Below are 14330 nucleotides of genomic sequence, written 5' to 3'. Positions count from 1 at the left end.
AGGGAATGTGGCATTAAATGGCAAATAAAAGATACCATGACAGATTAAGAGAAAAACTGTAGAAGAAAGGAAAAGCTTTTTCTAACTTTTTGAACAAGGGACTGACATTTTCATTGGGCATGATCCTCACAAATAATGTAGCTGGGTTTGCACACAGTTGTGATGGAAAGAAGCAAGAGAATAAAGAAGAGGAACTAGACGGTATGAGAAATAATGCAGCATACATGGAGAAATAGGGAACCAATTAGCATTAAGAAAGCAAAATGGTTAAATTCCATATTGTTGCAAATGGACCAGATATACTCTTTTCAAAATAATGTTTTATTTCTTTGTGGTTAGAAAGCAATGTATATCACAAAATATTCAGATATATTCAGACACTGAGGATGGGAATGAAAATCTACATTCAAAGAAGTAGCACAGCTCAGGGTATTAAAAAAGTATCTAGAAAATCACAAATTACCACCCACTCATCCCAATTCTATCAAGTGCTACCTCGTCAGTGTTGTGAATCCAAGTCTCCCAGGCATGTTGAGCCTTTGGAACCTGAGCTTATAATTTAAGAACAGTGTTTTATGGGTATCTAAACACAATGCAGGCTAATAAACAGTGTGATCATTAAAATTTTCACCTCCGCATTAGCTACCTTCAAGTTTACCAAAGGATATCTTTTGTTTTTCAGCACGTTAGCATGCCAAGGGATGACGGTGTCTAAACACATTTTCAATGTTTTCTTTTTAACAGTTAATATATTTCCAGGATGCAGGTCCATTTCTTTCTAAAAGGTTCCTAGGACACCCATTGAAAAGTCAAAAGCAATGAACTAAAAGGGATTGCTATTTTGTTGGAGAAGAACGACACCCTTTGTATCGAAGTGGGGAATTACAGGCTGTGGTCACCCTCTGCACAGTGTCTCTTTGTCAAGTAATACATGCTGGAAAAAAAATAATACAGATGGGAAAATATTGTGCACTGTCAGATCTTGGAAAGGGCCAAAGGATTTTTCCTCACCAATGTCTTGTCGATGGCTTTCACATTCTGGCACCCTGAAAAAATAATGCATACATTTAATATGAAATGAATGCAATAATAATCAGGCAGGTAATCGTTTTCCCAAGGAATGTAAAACTTGACAAATGTAAGGTTTATGATTCAAGGTAGCCTTGCCAAATCTTATGTGGCATGAGACCATTTTTATTACCTAAACAGTCCTTAACACAAAATGACTGGCACATATTTTTATTAACACAAAGAGTATATTCTTTCTGCCACATTTAATAAAGAGCCAGTGGCTGAAAGCTCTCTTTTAGGATGTGTCTGTAGCAAATTAAAATGCAGAGTGAGGATTCACAGAATGGCATTCTTCTCACTGAGGCTGTGTCCACACAGGCTCAGCACAGTAGTGAGTAGACCATTGATCTTGGGGAGTCTATCTACATAGACAATCAGGGTGATATGGATCACAGAAAAGGAAGCCCTCGTTATCTTCAAAAGTTGGGGAGTTGATAATTAACTCAAGGTCATTCTTTGCATGTAGAGGTCCATCTGAGTCAAATCCAAAACAGTTCCTAGTAATAATGCTGCTTATTTATTTATCCGTTCATTGTGCAAATATTGTTTACGTGCCAGGCACTGCTCTACACGCTAGAAATACTGCAGTGAAGACTATAGACAGAGATCGCTGCCTTGTGCTTCTTACATTCTAGAGAGGAAAGAAATGCTACATAATGCATATAACTTAAAAAATAAATCATAAGATAGATGATCTATAGAAGGTGATAGGTGCTATGATAAAATAATGAAAGAATGATAGGGAAAGAAAACTGGAAGCTGAGTGGGTGGGCAGAGAGCAAGTTGCCATTTTAAATAGGGTGGTCAGGATGGGGCCCTTTGAGAAAGCGCAGTGTAAGTGTGACCTGAAGGGTGTGAAGGAATCAACCATGTAAATATCTGGGGGAAGAGCCCTAAGGCTGAAACATGTCTGCCATAGCCAAGGAACAGCCGGGAGATAAACGAACCCTGGGCAGAATAAGCAATGGTGACAGTAGCAGGAGTTGAGGTCAGAGAGGTGAGAGAGGTCACAGTTCGATTTCTGGTCAGGGCACATGCCCAGGTTGCGGGCTCGATCCCCAATGTGGGATGTGAAGGAGGCAGCCAATCAATGATTCTCTCTCATCACTGATGTTTCTATCTCCCTCTCCCCCTCCCTTTCTCTCTGAAATCAATAAAAAGATACTTATTAAAAAAAAAAAAAAGTTGTAAATTGCAAATCCAGATCTTACCGCTCAGAGCCATGGCCAACCGGAATTCCTCCTTCAGTATCTCAAGGACGTCTTGAACGCCTTTCTCCCCCTAAACAAGGAAGAGACACAGATCTTTTGGGAAAGTCATTCTGGCTCGTTTCATGTACTTATTTCACTGTTGAGTTATCCTGTTTTACGTATTTATTTATTTGTCCTCCGATTACCTGGGAAGCCAAACCCCAAATGATTGGTCTCCCCACAAACACAGCCTTGGCTCCCAGGGCCAGAGCTTTCAGAACATCAGTGCCTTTCCGGACACCCCCGTCCAGGAAGACTTCCACCTTCCCTTCAACGGCCTCCACGATTTCGGGCAGAGCATCAATCTGTGGAAAGAAGAGGTCAATTATGAGACAATACTCTGCATGATGCACTGTTACCCCCCTCAACACCCACAGCCCACTGACCATCTGACTAGGACTCAGAGTAAAAGAAGCTAAGTAGATTTGGAATCAATAGTAAAGTCCCCCTGAAATAAAAGTGGTGCAAATGCTAGTAACTAAAACAAATAAACAGCAAACAAAAACACAACAACAACAAACTACATTTGGAATTGGGTGGCTTCTTTTCTGTCAGAAACCACAATATTTTTTCTGTTCCTGATATTCAAATTCAAAGATCACGATTCTATTTTATTTTTGTATTGATTTTTATAGAGAGAAAAGAAGGGAGAGAGAAATCAATTTTTGCTGTTCCACCTATTTATGCATGCATCAGTATATTCTTGTATGTGCCCTGACTGGGGATCAAACCCAAAATGTTGGAGTATTGGAATGATGCTCTAACCAACTGAGCTACTTGTTCAGGGCCAAAAATCATGATTTTTAAAAATATAAACCTAATTTTATTTTATTATTATTTTAAAATATATTTTTATTGATTTCAGAGAGGAAGGGAAAGGGAGAGAGATATAGAAACATCAATGATGAGAGAGAACCACTGACCAGCCACCCCCACCCCCACCCTCCTGCACACCCCACACTGGGGCCTGAGCCCCACAACTCTGGTATGTGCCCCGACTGGGCACCAAACTGTGACCTCCCAGTTCATAGGTCTCCATGAAAAAATAAATAAGTAGATAAATAAATTATATATATATATATATTAGAGGCCCAGTGCACAAATCCCTCAGCCTGGCCTGCACCCTTCAATCCAGGACCCCTCAGGGGATGTCAGAAACCGGCAGTCCGACATCCCCCAAGGGATGTAGTAGTGCATGAAGTGGCAGGCAGTTGGGGAGGACCCCGACCCCGGGCCAGGCGATCCTGGCCCTGCTGCACCTGCTGCTGCTGCTCGGTAGTGCTGTCATGGAGGTGGGAGAGGCTTGTGCCATCGCAGCTGTGCTTTCCAGCCGTGAGCCTGGCATCTGACACCTGGCGGTCAGCTGAGCAGCACTCCCGCTGTGGGAGCGCACTGACCACCAGGGGGAAGCTCCTGCATAGAGTGTCTGCCTCCGGTGGTCAGTGTGTGTCATAGTGACCAGTCTTTTGGTCATTTGGTTGTTCAGTTGCTTAGGCTTTTACATATACTAGAGGCCCGGTGCACGAAATTTGTGCACAGGTAGGGTCCCTAGGCCTGGCCTGCAATCAGGACCCATCAGGTTCTCCGCCTCCCCACCTCCCCACCTCCCTGCCTCCCCGCCCCCTCCTTCCCTTGCTCCCTCAGCACCCTGCTGCCGCTGATCGCCCGCCATGTTCTGCGCCACCCCCTGATGGTCAGCACATGTTATAGCAAGAGATCAAACTCCCATTCTCCCAGTCGAACTCCCTAGGGGACACTTTGCATATTAGCCTTTTATATATATATAGAAGATAGATGTATATGTATATGTGTGTGTGTGCGTGTGTGTATTTAATTCTCACCCTAGGATATTTTTCCATTGATTTTTAGAAAGAGTAGAAGGGAGAGGGAGAGACAGAGAGAGAAGCATTGATGTGTCAGAGACACATCATTGGTTGCCTCCCACATGTGCCCTGACCAGGGCCTGGGATTGAACCTGCAACTGAGGTATGTGCCCTTGATGGGAATTAAATCTGGAATCCTTCAGTTCGTAGGCGGACGCTTTATCCACTGAGCTAATTGGCTTGGGTGAAAATATCTTTCTTGCTTTTAAAGGGATATGACCACATGTACCTTGAAGGTCCTCATCTTGATTGGCAATTGATAATGAGCTTATATCATCACTAGAGAACACAAGATCCTCATAGAGGTTGATCTGGTAAATTGCATCATTGTTCCCGATCTTTCACACCACTCTGAACCCACTCATTTTTCAAGGCAACTTTGCAGTTTCCCACTAAAAAGAAAAAACTAGCCAAACCAATTTGGCTCAGTGGATAGAGCGTCGGCCTGTGGACTGAAGGGTCCCGGGTTCGATTCCGGTCAAGGGCAGGTACCTTGGTTGTGGGCACACCCCCAGTAGGAGGTGTGCAAGAGGCAGCTGGTCGATGATACTCTCTCATCGATGTTTCTAACTCTATCCCTCTCCCTTCCTCTCTGTAAAAAAATCAATAAAATATATTAAAAAAAGAAAAAAGAAAAAACTAATTCAGTGCACTTGCCCACTCCTTGATGTTGGCCTTGGGCTTGTAACCTTCTTTGACAAATAGCATGTAAGGTGGAGAGTGTCATTTCTGGGCATAGGCCTTAAACACCCTCATGGGTCTCAACTTTCTCTTGCACCTGTGCCATTTGCCATGAGAGGAGAATCCCCTGGTCACTCCTTCCCCCTTAGGCCCCAGGATAAATATTCAGGAAGCAGAGCTAGCCCAGCCAAACTCAACTGGACCTGAAACTGGGAGCACAGTCACCTAACCAGTACCAAGTCCATATCAGCAGGCCTGCAGTTCACACAGAGTTTCATGGGAATAAATTACTGTTGGTTTAAAACACTGAATTTGGAATCTTGTTTTATAGCATCACCTGCCAATAGTGACTATAGTTGGCTAATCGCCAATATAGTTCATAGCTTATAGCTGACACTGTCAGCTACTTTGATCTAAATCTTTGCACTTGGGAATGGAAACAATTCCCAAGGTGACCTGCAGGTCAAAATCTATAGAAATTATTCACATTCATACCAACATATTTAAATCTAAAGTTAAATCCAATCCCTACTTAAAATGCATGCTGAAAAGGCTACCATGCATTCAAGTGCAGTTTTTTCTCAAAATAATTGTGCTGAAATCACTCAGAAGTTTTTCCCACTTCACCCCTAAAATTTTAGAGGCAAAACTTAAAAAGAGTTTTATGTAAAAGGCTGAAGACCAAACCCGGCAACAGATTTGGAGGAAGTGAAGGCAACATTTGGCGCGCAGCCCCTAAATGTTTGGCAAGCACTGTGATTTTCCTCTTTTCCCTTTTGGCTTCTCTGCCTTGCCAAACATGCTTTGGATCCATTTACATATGCCCCTTTACCTATACATAGTCCTCCTTTTACAGTCAGGCAAGTTACATCAACATAGAAATGCTACAATTTCCAAGGGATGATGCAAGCTATAATTAAGCATATTTCCCCATTTGAAACCAGAACCAAAGAATAATATTAGCTAGCTCGGGTTCAATACACATTTTCAAAGTCACGCAACTTAAGTCTCTTTAGGTTATTTCCAATGCCCGGCCTGGCCTAAAAGGAAACTGTTACGGATAATTTAAATGTGAATCCTGGGTTATAAAAAAGGAACCCAAATTGGTGTTGCATGTGTCTGTAGGCAAGCCTGTTCTATTCGTTTCCTGAGGATTTCTGTCCTCCTCCTCCCTTTTTCCCCCTTTATTGCAATTTTACTGAGTATTTCAGAGAATAATTCTGATCAGGGGAGATTAAATAAATAAATATCGTAGACAAATCCACTATTTTATGACTCTGTTGTTTCCTTCTTTTCAGCTTGCTACACATCTAAGAGACCATTCATTTCAGCTTTTCTTTCCTTAGTGATTCTTTAGACAACTAGTTGTGGCCTTAATTCCAGTGGGTTTAATATACAGAAAAAAAATATGGTAAATCCCAATGTACTATTGCTCATTCACCCACCCATTCATCGACTTATCAAACACTTTATTGAGGACCTGGTATATTCAAGTCACTATGCCAGGTGGCTTAAAGAGTCTGAAAAGAAAATCTCAGAGATGCAAGAAGAATCCCACATGGATCCAAAGGACAGGGACACCTCTTTGCCGTTCCCACTCAAGCCACATTCTCCCAAGGATGCTCCTGGTCCTCCAGAACTCCCACTCCCAGGGAGCTCTCGCCTTTCTCCCTTCCTGTTGTCTTCATTATTATATCCCTAATTTCTGAGATTTTAGGGTTGGGACCCTTTAAAGGTTTCAAACCAAAGCAATTGAACATAAACAAAAGCAAGCAAAACCAGAGTTGAAAAACAAAGGAGTCCAGGCCACTGCCCACAAATTCTTCCCTGCCTCTCTGGCTTGCCCATCACACTGTGCCAGGCATCCCTGGGGAGTTTCTATTAAGCCCACTTAGAAAATCATTGGCCCACACAGGCAAGCCCTGCTTACTTGCAATTGCAAAAATGTCTTTGTTTCCTTCCAATGTGACATTTCAGCTCCTCCCATCACAGGGGAAAATATGACCAGAAGAGTTTATTTCCTCACCCCTTGAGTTTAAACTAGCTTTTGTGACCAACAGAATAGGAGAGAAGCAACAATATGTCTGTTCTAAGCCTAGGCCTTGCCTGCTTGCACTTACTCTCAGAAGTCTGCCACCTCATGAGAACCGGCTCAGCTAATGTGCTAGATGTTAGACAATTAAAAGCTGTTCCTGCTGATGTCAGCCTACACCAGCCTGTCCAAGTAGACCCAGCAGCTGACCACAGATGCATAGGAGTGAGCCCAGCCAACACCAGAATAACCTCCCAGACCAGCGGTTCTCAACCTGTGGGTCGCGACCCCTTTGGCGGTCGAATGACCCTTTCACAGGGGTCGCCTAAGATCATCCTGCATATCAGATATTTACATTACGATTCATAACAGTAGCAACATTACAGTTATGAAGTAGCAACGAAAATAATTTTATGGTTGGGTCACAACATGAGGAACTGTATTTAAAGGGCCAGAAGGTTGAGAACCACTGTCCCAGACAATCTCAGATTGAATTGCCAACTCACAAAATTGTGACATAAGTAAATGGCTATTGAATTTTGGCCAGTAAGTTACACAGCAAAAGCTAACTAATACATTAAGTGTTTCTCAAAGATAGAATTGCATGAATATCTTTTAAAAGGAAAATAAAATATTTTAGATCTCATAGAAGAGCCCAAGGAATCAAGAAACATTTGACTTAACAACCCAAATACTTATTTTAAAAAAATCTTCTGCAGTTTAAAATTTTCACTAGAAAAGAATGGCATATTCATAAGTTTAAATTTGGGTCCCATTAGCATCAAAACAAAAATTGAAAAGAAATATTGCTGCTATGGTTCAATGACTCGAGAGAATCGACCTTTAAACCCCAATTTGCGATGTTCAGTACTATAGATTTTGGAAATTGATTTGATTCTGTCATATTGTTCTCTAATTACTTCAAGATCAGTCATGGTCACATTATTACCTTGCAGGTAAGGACCTTGACATGAGCTTAATTTTTAATGCCTTTTGGGTATAGCAGAGGTCTGGCAGGGGTTCTCAATAGTGTGATATTAAGCTGAATGAAGTAAGATTCTTAGTGATAAGAATTTCCCATCCAAGGGAACTTGGTGATTTATAGAAATGTAGAAATCAGATAGTCCAGCTGCTTCCTTTTCGCAGTCAACACAAAACGACGAAGAAGCTCCAGCTGAAAAGTTTAAGCCACTTGCTCACCCAGATCACACCCCTGAGAAAAGGCAAGACAAGGACTTGAAACTATGACTCTAGACTCCTATTTCGGTGCTTCCCCCCATGACGTCACTCTGCGTTTTTAGCTCTGACTTATGATGTCACATAATCTGCAGGACAGCAAGCCCTTCTGTGTATCTACTGAAAAGTCTTACACCACAGCCTCCTCTAAGCCTTTTGCCACTTACCTCAAAACCCACATTCGGAGGGAAAAACATCTTCCTGTAAACCGAATCCTTTCTCATATTTCTCTCACCATCATGGGCCTTCAGTTTACTCTATGAGGCAAAACTCAAGCAAGCACTCCTCTCTCATGCACAGCATGCAAAGGGGAGGGTCACTGTTTTTCTTAGAAGTCTCTGAGACCACAGCTCAAAAAGCCCTTTTAGATAAGTTTCCATATCCCCTCAGCCAGAGGGAAATAAACCACACCATTTAGATATTTTCCCCTTAAAATCTAGTTAGATTTGATTTCAGCAGATTTAGATTTTATTTTTAGAAAACAAACTTAATTTGGCCCGCACACTAAGTCAGTGTCTTCATACATAAGAGAGGCATAAATCTGCAAAAAAGCCAGGAGCTGTGACCAACTTTTCCTCCCTGCCCAGAGGAGGCTCTCCGCCTTTATTTACCTGCAGGCAACATTTAAAATCGCCTAAAAATACAGCCCCCTGATAAGTAAGGCTGAATCAGAAAGAGCTGAAAACCAGGTGGCGGGTGGGGTGGGGTGGGGGTGAGGAGAGATTAACCAAAGAATTTACATGCATATATGCATAACCTATGGACACAGACAATAGTGAGGTGAAGGCCTAGGGGCGGAGAGGTGGGGGTGGAGCGGAGGGGGGTCAATGGGGAACAAAAAGGGGACATCTGTAATACTTTCAACAATAAAAATAAATTTAAATAAATAAATAATAACATAAAGTGATGAACAAAATAGAACCAGAGGCATGGATACATGTCACAGACTGTCAGCTGTCAGAGGGGAGGGGAGTGGAGGAGACTAGAGATAAAAGGTGAAGAGATTAGCCAAAGGACATATATGCATAATCCATAGACACAGACAGTAGTGAGATGAGGGCCAGAGGGAAGGGGGTGGAGGGCTGGAGCTGGGTGGAATTGGCTAAGGGGCAGGGGGAGAATGGGAACATCTGTAACAGTGTCAACAATAAAAATAAAGTTAAAAGAAAAGCAAGTCTTGACAGTGTAATCCTACAGTGTGCAAAGACTTGGTTTGTTTCTATCACTAGTGTTTGAGGGAAAACTGTGAGTACAGATATGTGTACCCAATATCCCTTCTAGTCATTTAGTCTGCTCTAAGACCTATACAACTGTCTATGGATTTAATTAAATCAAACATGCTAGCTCAATAAAACAATAACCCACTACCACTTGACTAAATTACTTGTTCTATTCTACTTCTAGTTGTTTGAATCAACTGGTCATCTCAATGAAAGGCATTCATTATAGCAACTATGACTGAATGATTCTGACAAAAGGGGGGAAATACATATGGTGGTCCAAATCAGAGATGGTGGTCTGGAAAGTCCATCCACATGGTTTGGTAAACATATTTTTTTGTTTTGTTTTGTTACATAATCTTAGCTTACTTTGCCTATAATAAATCAGATTTTAGGATAAAAGGTGAAGAGATTAGCCAAAGAAGTATAGTCACAAAAGAAATAATGTAATGATGTTTAAACTTTAACAAATGAGAAAAACTAAGGTTTAGAATAGAAATTGATGCCCTCTGCCCTGTCGTAATTCGGGCCCTACTCTCTTCCCTTAGCCACCTAACTGATCTTCCTGCCTCCTGTCCTGCCAAAATCCAATTTCTAAGATTCATTGCTGCTAAATCAAGGCGCTTCTATTGTATATCCAATGACTCATCATATGGAAGAAAATCCTCCTCCCTGACCTGTCCATGCCAACCAGACACTGAAAACAAAATGGATTACTTGAAATTCCCCAAACATAGCCCACTCCACATTTAGGCTCACACCTCTAAAAGCAGGGGTCCACACGGAGACAGAGCAGAGGTGCAAGGCAACAGCAAAGCCGTTGCCTCATCTAAAAGAATTGTGGCCGAGTTCCCACAAGTGAACAACATGGAAGATAACTACTTTTAAATACCACACCCACTCTAGCTCCTGACCCTATTCTGGATATGGATCCATGAAATTCACTCCAGGATATGTGTCTCTCTTCATGACTTTTTACCTATTTCTGGGCCCCTAATTCTTGATCTCAAAATCTGCCCAAGTGCCTCTATTGATCTTGGGGTTAACTGCTCTCCTTTATAGTTTTAACTCAGTACCACACTTTTCCAGCCAATTTGGTTTACTTTTATATCTAGACTAGAGGTCCGGTGCACAAAATTCATGCACAGAGGGGGGCTGTCCCTCAGCCCAGCCTGTACCATCTCCAATCTGGGATCCCTCGGGGGATGTCCTACTGCCGGTTTAGGCCCGAACCGGCAGTAGGACATCCCCCTCACAATCTGGGATCTCTGGCTCCTAACCGCTCGCCTGCTGCCAGGCCTGATTGCCCCTAATCACTTGTGCCAGCCTGCCTGATCACCCTGATCACCACCTAACTGCCCTCCCTTGCCGGCCTGATTGCCCCCAACTGCCCTCCCTGCCAGGCTGGTCGCCTCCAACTGCCCTCCCCTGGCAGCCTAATCACCCCCTAACTACTTGCTCCCCTGCACCAGCCTGATCTCACCCCTAACTACTTGCTCCCCTGTGCCAGCCTGATCTCACCTCTAGCTGCTTGCTCCTCTGCCAGCCTGATCGCCCCTAACCACCTCTGCCTCAGCCCCCACCGCCGTGGCTTTGTCTGGAAGGAATTCGGACGTCTGGGAGATGTCCGGTCGACCCAGTTTAATTAGCATATTACCCTTTTATTAGTATACATTTTGGACTCTAATTTGCCTAGCACAGAATATACAGTGTATAGAAACCACAGATGCACATTGGAATCTCCTGGGTAGCTTTAAATATTACTGGTGCCTCTGCTCCCCATCCCTAGAGATTCTGATGATTGATCTGGGTTGCAGCCTACCTCCCCTCATCTGGGCCATAGGATTTCATCTCCTTTCCCATCCACCTACCATTTCTCTACAGCTTTCAACCCCTATATCCACAGGAAAATGCAGTCTTTCCCTACTTCTGACTTCTTGTCATAGTTGTACCAATGATCTCGAACTCCACCAAAGCCTTTTGCAAATACTGCAACTATCTGTTAGCTCCTCTTCATTGGACTTTTATGTTATAACTAGAGGCCCAATACATGAAATTTGTGTATGGGGGGGGGGGGTCCTCTCAGCCCAGCCTGCACCCTCTCCACTCCAGGACCCTTTGGGGGATGTTCAACTGCTGGTTTAGGCCTGATCCCTCTCACAATCCTGGACTGCTGGCTCCTAATTGCTCACCTGCCTGCCAGCCTGATAACCCCTCACTGCCTCTGCATGCCAGCCTGATCGCCCCCAACTGCCCCCTCCCTGCCTGCCTAGCCACTCCTAACTGACCCCCCTGCTGACCTGGTTGCCCCTCATGGACCCCCTGCTGGTCTGGTTGCCCCACACAGCCTGCTGTTCAGTCATTTGGTCGTCTCTCACTAATCTCCCTGCTGTCCTGATTGCCCCATGCAGCCTGCTTGTTCTGTCGTTTGGTCGTCCCTCACTAACACCCTTGCCAGCCTGGTCGTAGGCAGCCATCTTGTGAGGGCATGAATGTTAATTTGCATATTACCTCTTTATTATATAGGATAATTTCTTTTGCACTTTCATTTATATTATACCTATTGGTATACCTATGAATATAAGAGTAATCCCTGACCACAAATGATTTATAATTTAACTTTTTTTAGTTTGCAAATAAGCATATTGGACTAATTATCTAATTTAGGTAATTATGTACCCCAACTTAAAATCTGAGATCTCCTATATTTACATATATTTTAATCTTGACTGTTCAAAAACATACACAGTGAGGAGGCAGACACAGAGATGATCAAAATTTTGATGGAAATGAGAAACCCAAAAATAAATCTCAGCATTTGCTCTAACTCACAGTGGCTGGCACCCCATCAAGTTGTCGAGCTCCATGATTCGACACCAAGATCCCATCCAAACCATGTTTAACTGCCTCCCTGGCATCATCTCCTAGAAAGAGCAAGACAATCATCATAAGAAAAGACTACTTAACAGAAGGCTTAGGTTTAGGGGTCAAAGCATCAAAATCAAAGGGAACCTGATCTCACACATATATACCTTGCTAGGAACTCTTAGCACAGACATACTAAGGGTTAGATCTAGAATAGCAGATCTATCTTGGTCAAAAAAAGTTAGTAGTCATAACAATTTAATTATAAAATAAAATTATCAATAGACTGTAAATTGACATGCACCTAAATTTATTTATCCTCATAAGGAAGTATTCCTGCTAATTATGTTTTATTATTAATAAGATCATACCATTTAGCAGTTAGCAGAATTACTCCTCTACAATTTGTGTGTTTTTTTTAACCTTTATTGTTGAAAGTATTACATATGTCCCCTTTTTCCCCCTACAATTTGGATAGCATAAAAGAATATATAGCCTGTTTGGCTCAGTGGATAGAGCATCAGCCTGCAGACTGAAGGGTCCTGGGTTTGATTCCAACAAGGGTACATGCCCAGGTTGCAGGCTCAATCCCCAGTAGGGGTCAAGCAGGCGGTAGCCAATCAATGATTCTCTCTTATCACTGATGTTTCTATCTCTTTCTCCCTTTACCTTCCTCTCTGAAATCAATAAAAGTTAAAAAAATTTAAAAAAGAATATGTAATTGGCAAGCACTTTAACAGGTAATGAACAACTCTAATTCAAAAACATTATTTAATACAAAGTTATAACTTCAATACTTATTTTAATTTATAACTTCAATCCTTATTTTAATTTATAACTTCAATAATTATTTTAATTCTATAATTAAGTGTATTATACCCATTGAATTACGTAAGAATCTAATATTAAAATTAGGTTTCTTCTCTAATTATGCTTCAAAATAGATTGACTTCTAAAAATACAATTTTAAAAGAAATTAACATTCTCTTAAATCAACTTCCAAAATATATTTTATATTTCATATTTTTTATTTTTTTACAGTTTTGCACCTTATTTTATACATTAGAATTAAAGGAGATGACATAAGGGGGTTACATGAAATCCATTCGTGGTAGATTTGGGAGGAAGGAGAAAGCAAAGTGAGCAAATTTCTGGGAGTGAATAAAAAGTAAAACAAATAAACACATAATTATATATTGGTGGGCACAGAATAGTTAACAGTTAACAATTAACATCAATAATAATAAAAGCGTAATATGCTAATTAGACCGGACATCCTTCCAGACATCCTTCTAGAAGACCTTCCGGATAAAGCCGGGGCTGCGAGGGAAGCCAGTGCCAGCAGCTGGGGGAAGGAAGGCCTACTCTTGCATGAATTTTGTGCATCGGGCCTCTAGTGATAACAATAACAATGAGGGGTTCTGTGGTCTCCTGCTCTGGTAGGTCTGGAAAAAGCAAATTACCCTGACATTACAAAGATATGTTATCATAGATGCAAAAAGTTAATAGACAGGCCCTAGACAGTTTGGCTCAGTGGACAGACCCTTGACCTGCAGACCGAAGGTCCCAGGTTTCTATTCTGGTCAAGGGCACTACATACCTAGGTTCAGGTTCCTTCCCGGCGGGGGGCCCTGGTCAGGGGGTGTGCAGCAGGCAACCAATTGATGTGTTTCTCTCACACTGATATTTCTCTCTGTTTTCCCTCTCTCTTCTACTCTCTAAAAATCAATGAAAAAATATCGTTAGGTGAGGATTAAAAAAAAGAAAAGACAACAGGCAGGCTCAATTAAGGTAAAGATGGACCTTTGTAAAGGAAGATACTGGCCTAGGACATGACTACCCGCCATGACTTGCTTTTAGTTCGGAAGTTTAATTTCAGCCCATCCTATGTGGTTACCTTAGGTCTCCGAATTTGTAAGGCCCAGCATGCAGGCCTCCTCTGAGCTTGTCAATTTTAGCATGTAGCTCCTTTTCCTCCACACATTTCCCTTTTGGTAATAAATTAATCCAAAAGATGCACTGATGACCAACCATTGATTTGGATAGCGTGGTCCACTGTGCTAGGAAGGCTCATTTCTGGGAAGTTATCATT

General features: G+C 42.1%; 1 protein-coding gene across 1 annotated transcript in view; it reads right to left on the bottom strand.

Moving 5' to 3' along the window:
- Positions 1 to 302: 302 nt before the first annotated feature.
- The window catches only part of HAO1 (hydroxyacid oxidase 1), a 60892-nt gene continuing 46864 nt past the window's right edge, over positions 303 to 14330 (bottom strand). Inside the window, exons 5-8 of the mRNA XM_059705578.1 lie at positions 12206 to 12297; positions 2468 to 2626; positions 2283 to 2352; positions 303 to 1046 (exon numbers count right to left, since the gene is read on the bottom strand). Of these exons, the coding sequence (XP_059561561.1) occupies positions 976 to 1046; positions 2283 to 2352; positions 2468 to 2626; positions 12206 to 12297 (392 nt within the window). The 3' untranslated portion in view covers positions 303 to 975. The remainder of the gene's footprint in view (positions 1047 to 2282; positions 2353 to 2467; positions 2627 to 12205; positions 12298 to 14330) is intronic.

This window comes from Myotis daubentonii, chromosome 8, assembly GCF_963259705.1.
Source record: "Myotis daubentonii chromosome 8, mMyoDau2.1, whole genome shotgun sequence".
NCBI classification, from domain to species: Eukaryota; Metazoa; Chordata; class Mammalia; order Chiroptera; family Vespertilionidae; genus Myotis; species Myotis daubentonii.
Note: the sequence above shows the minus strand (reverse complement) of the source record. Positions and strands in the feature narration are given on the sequence as shown.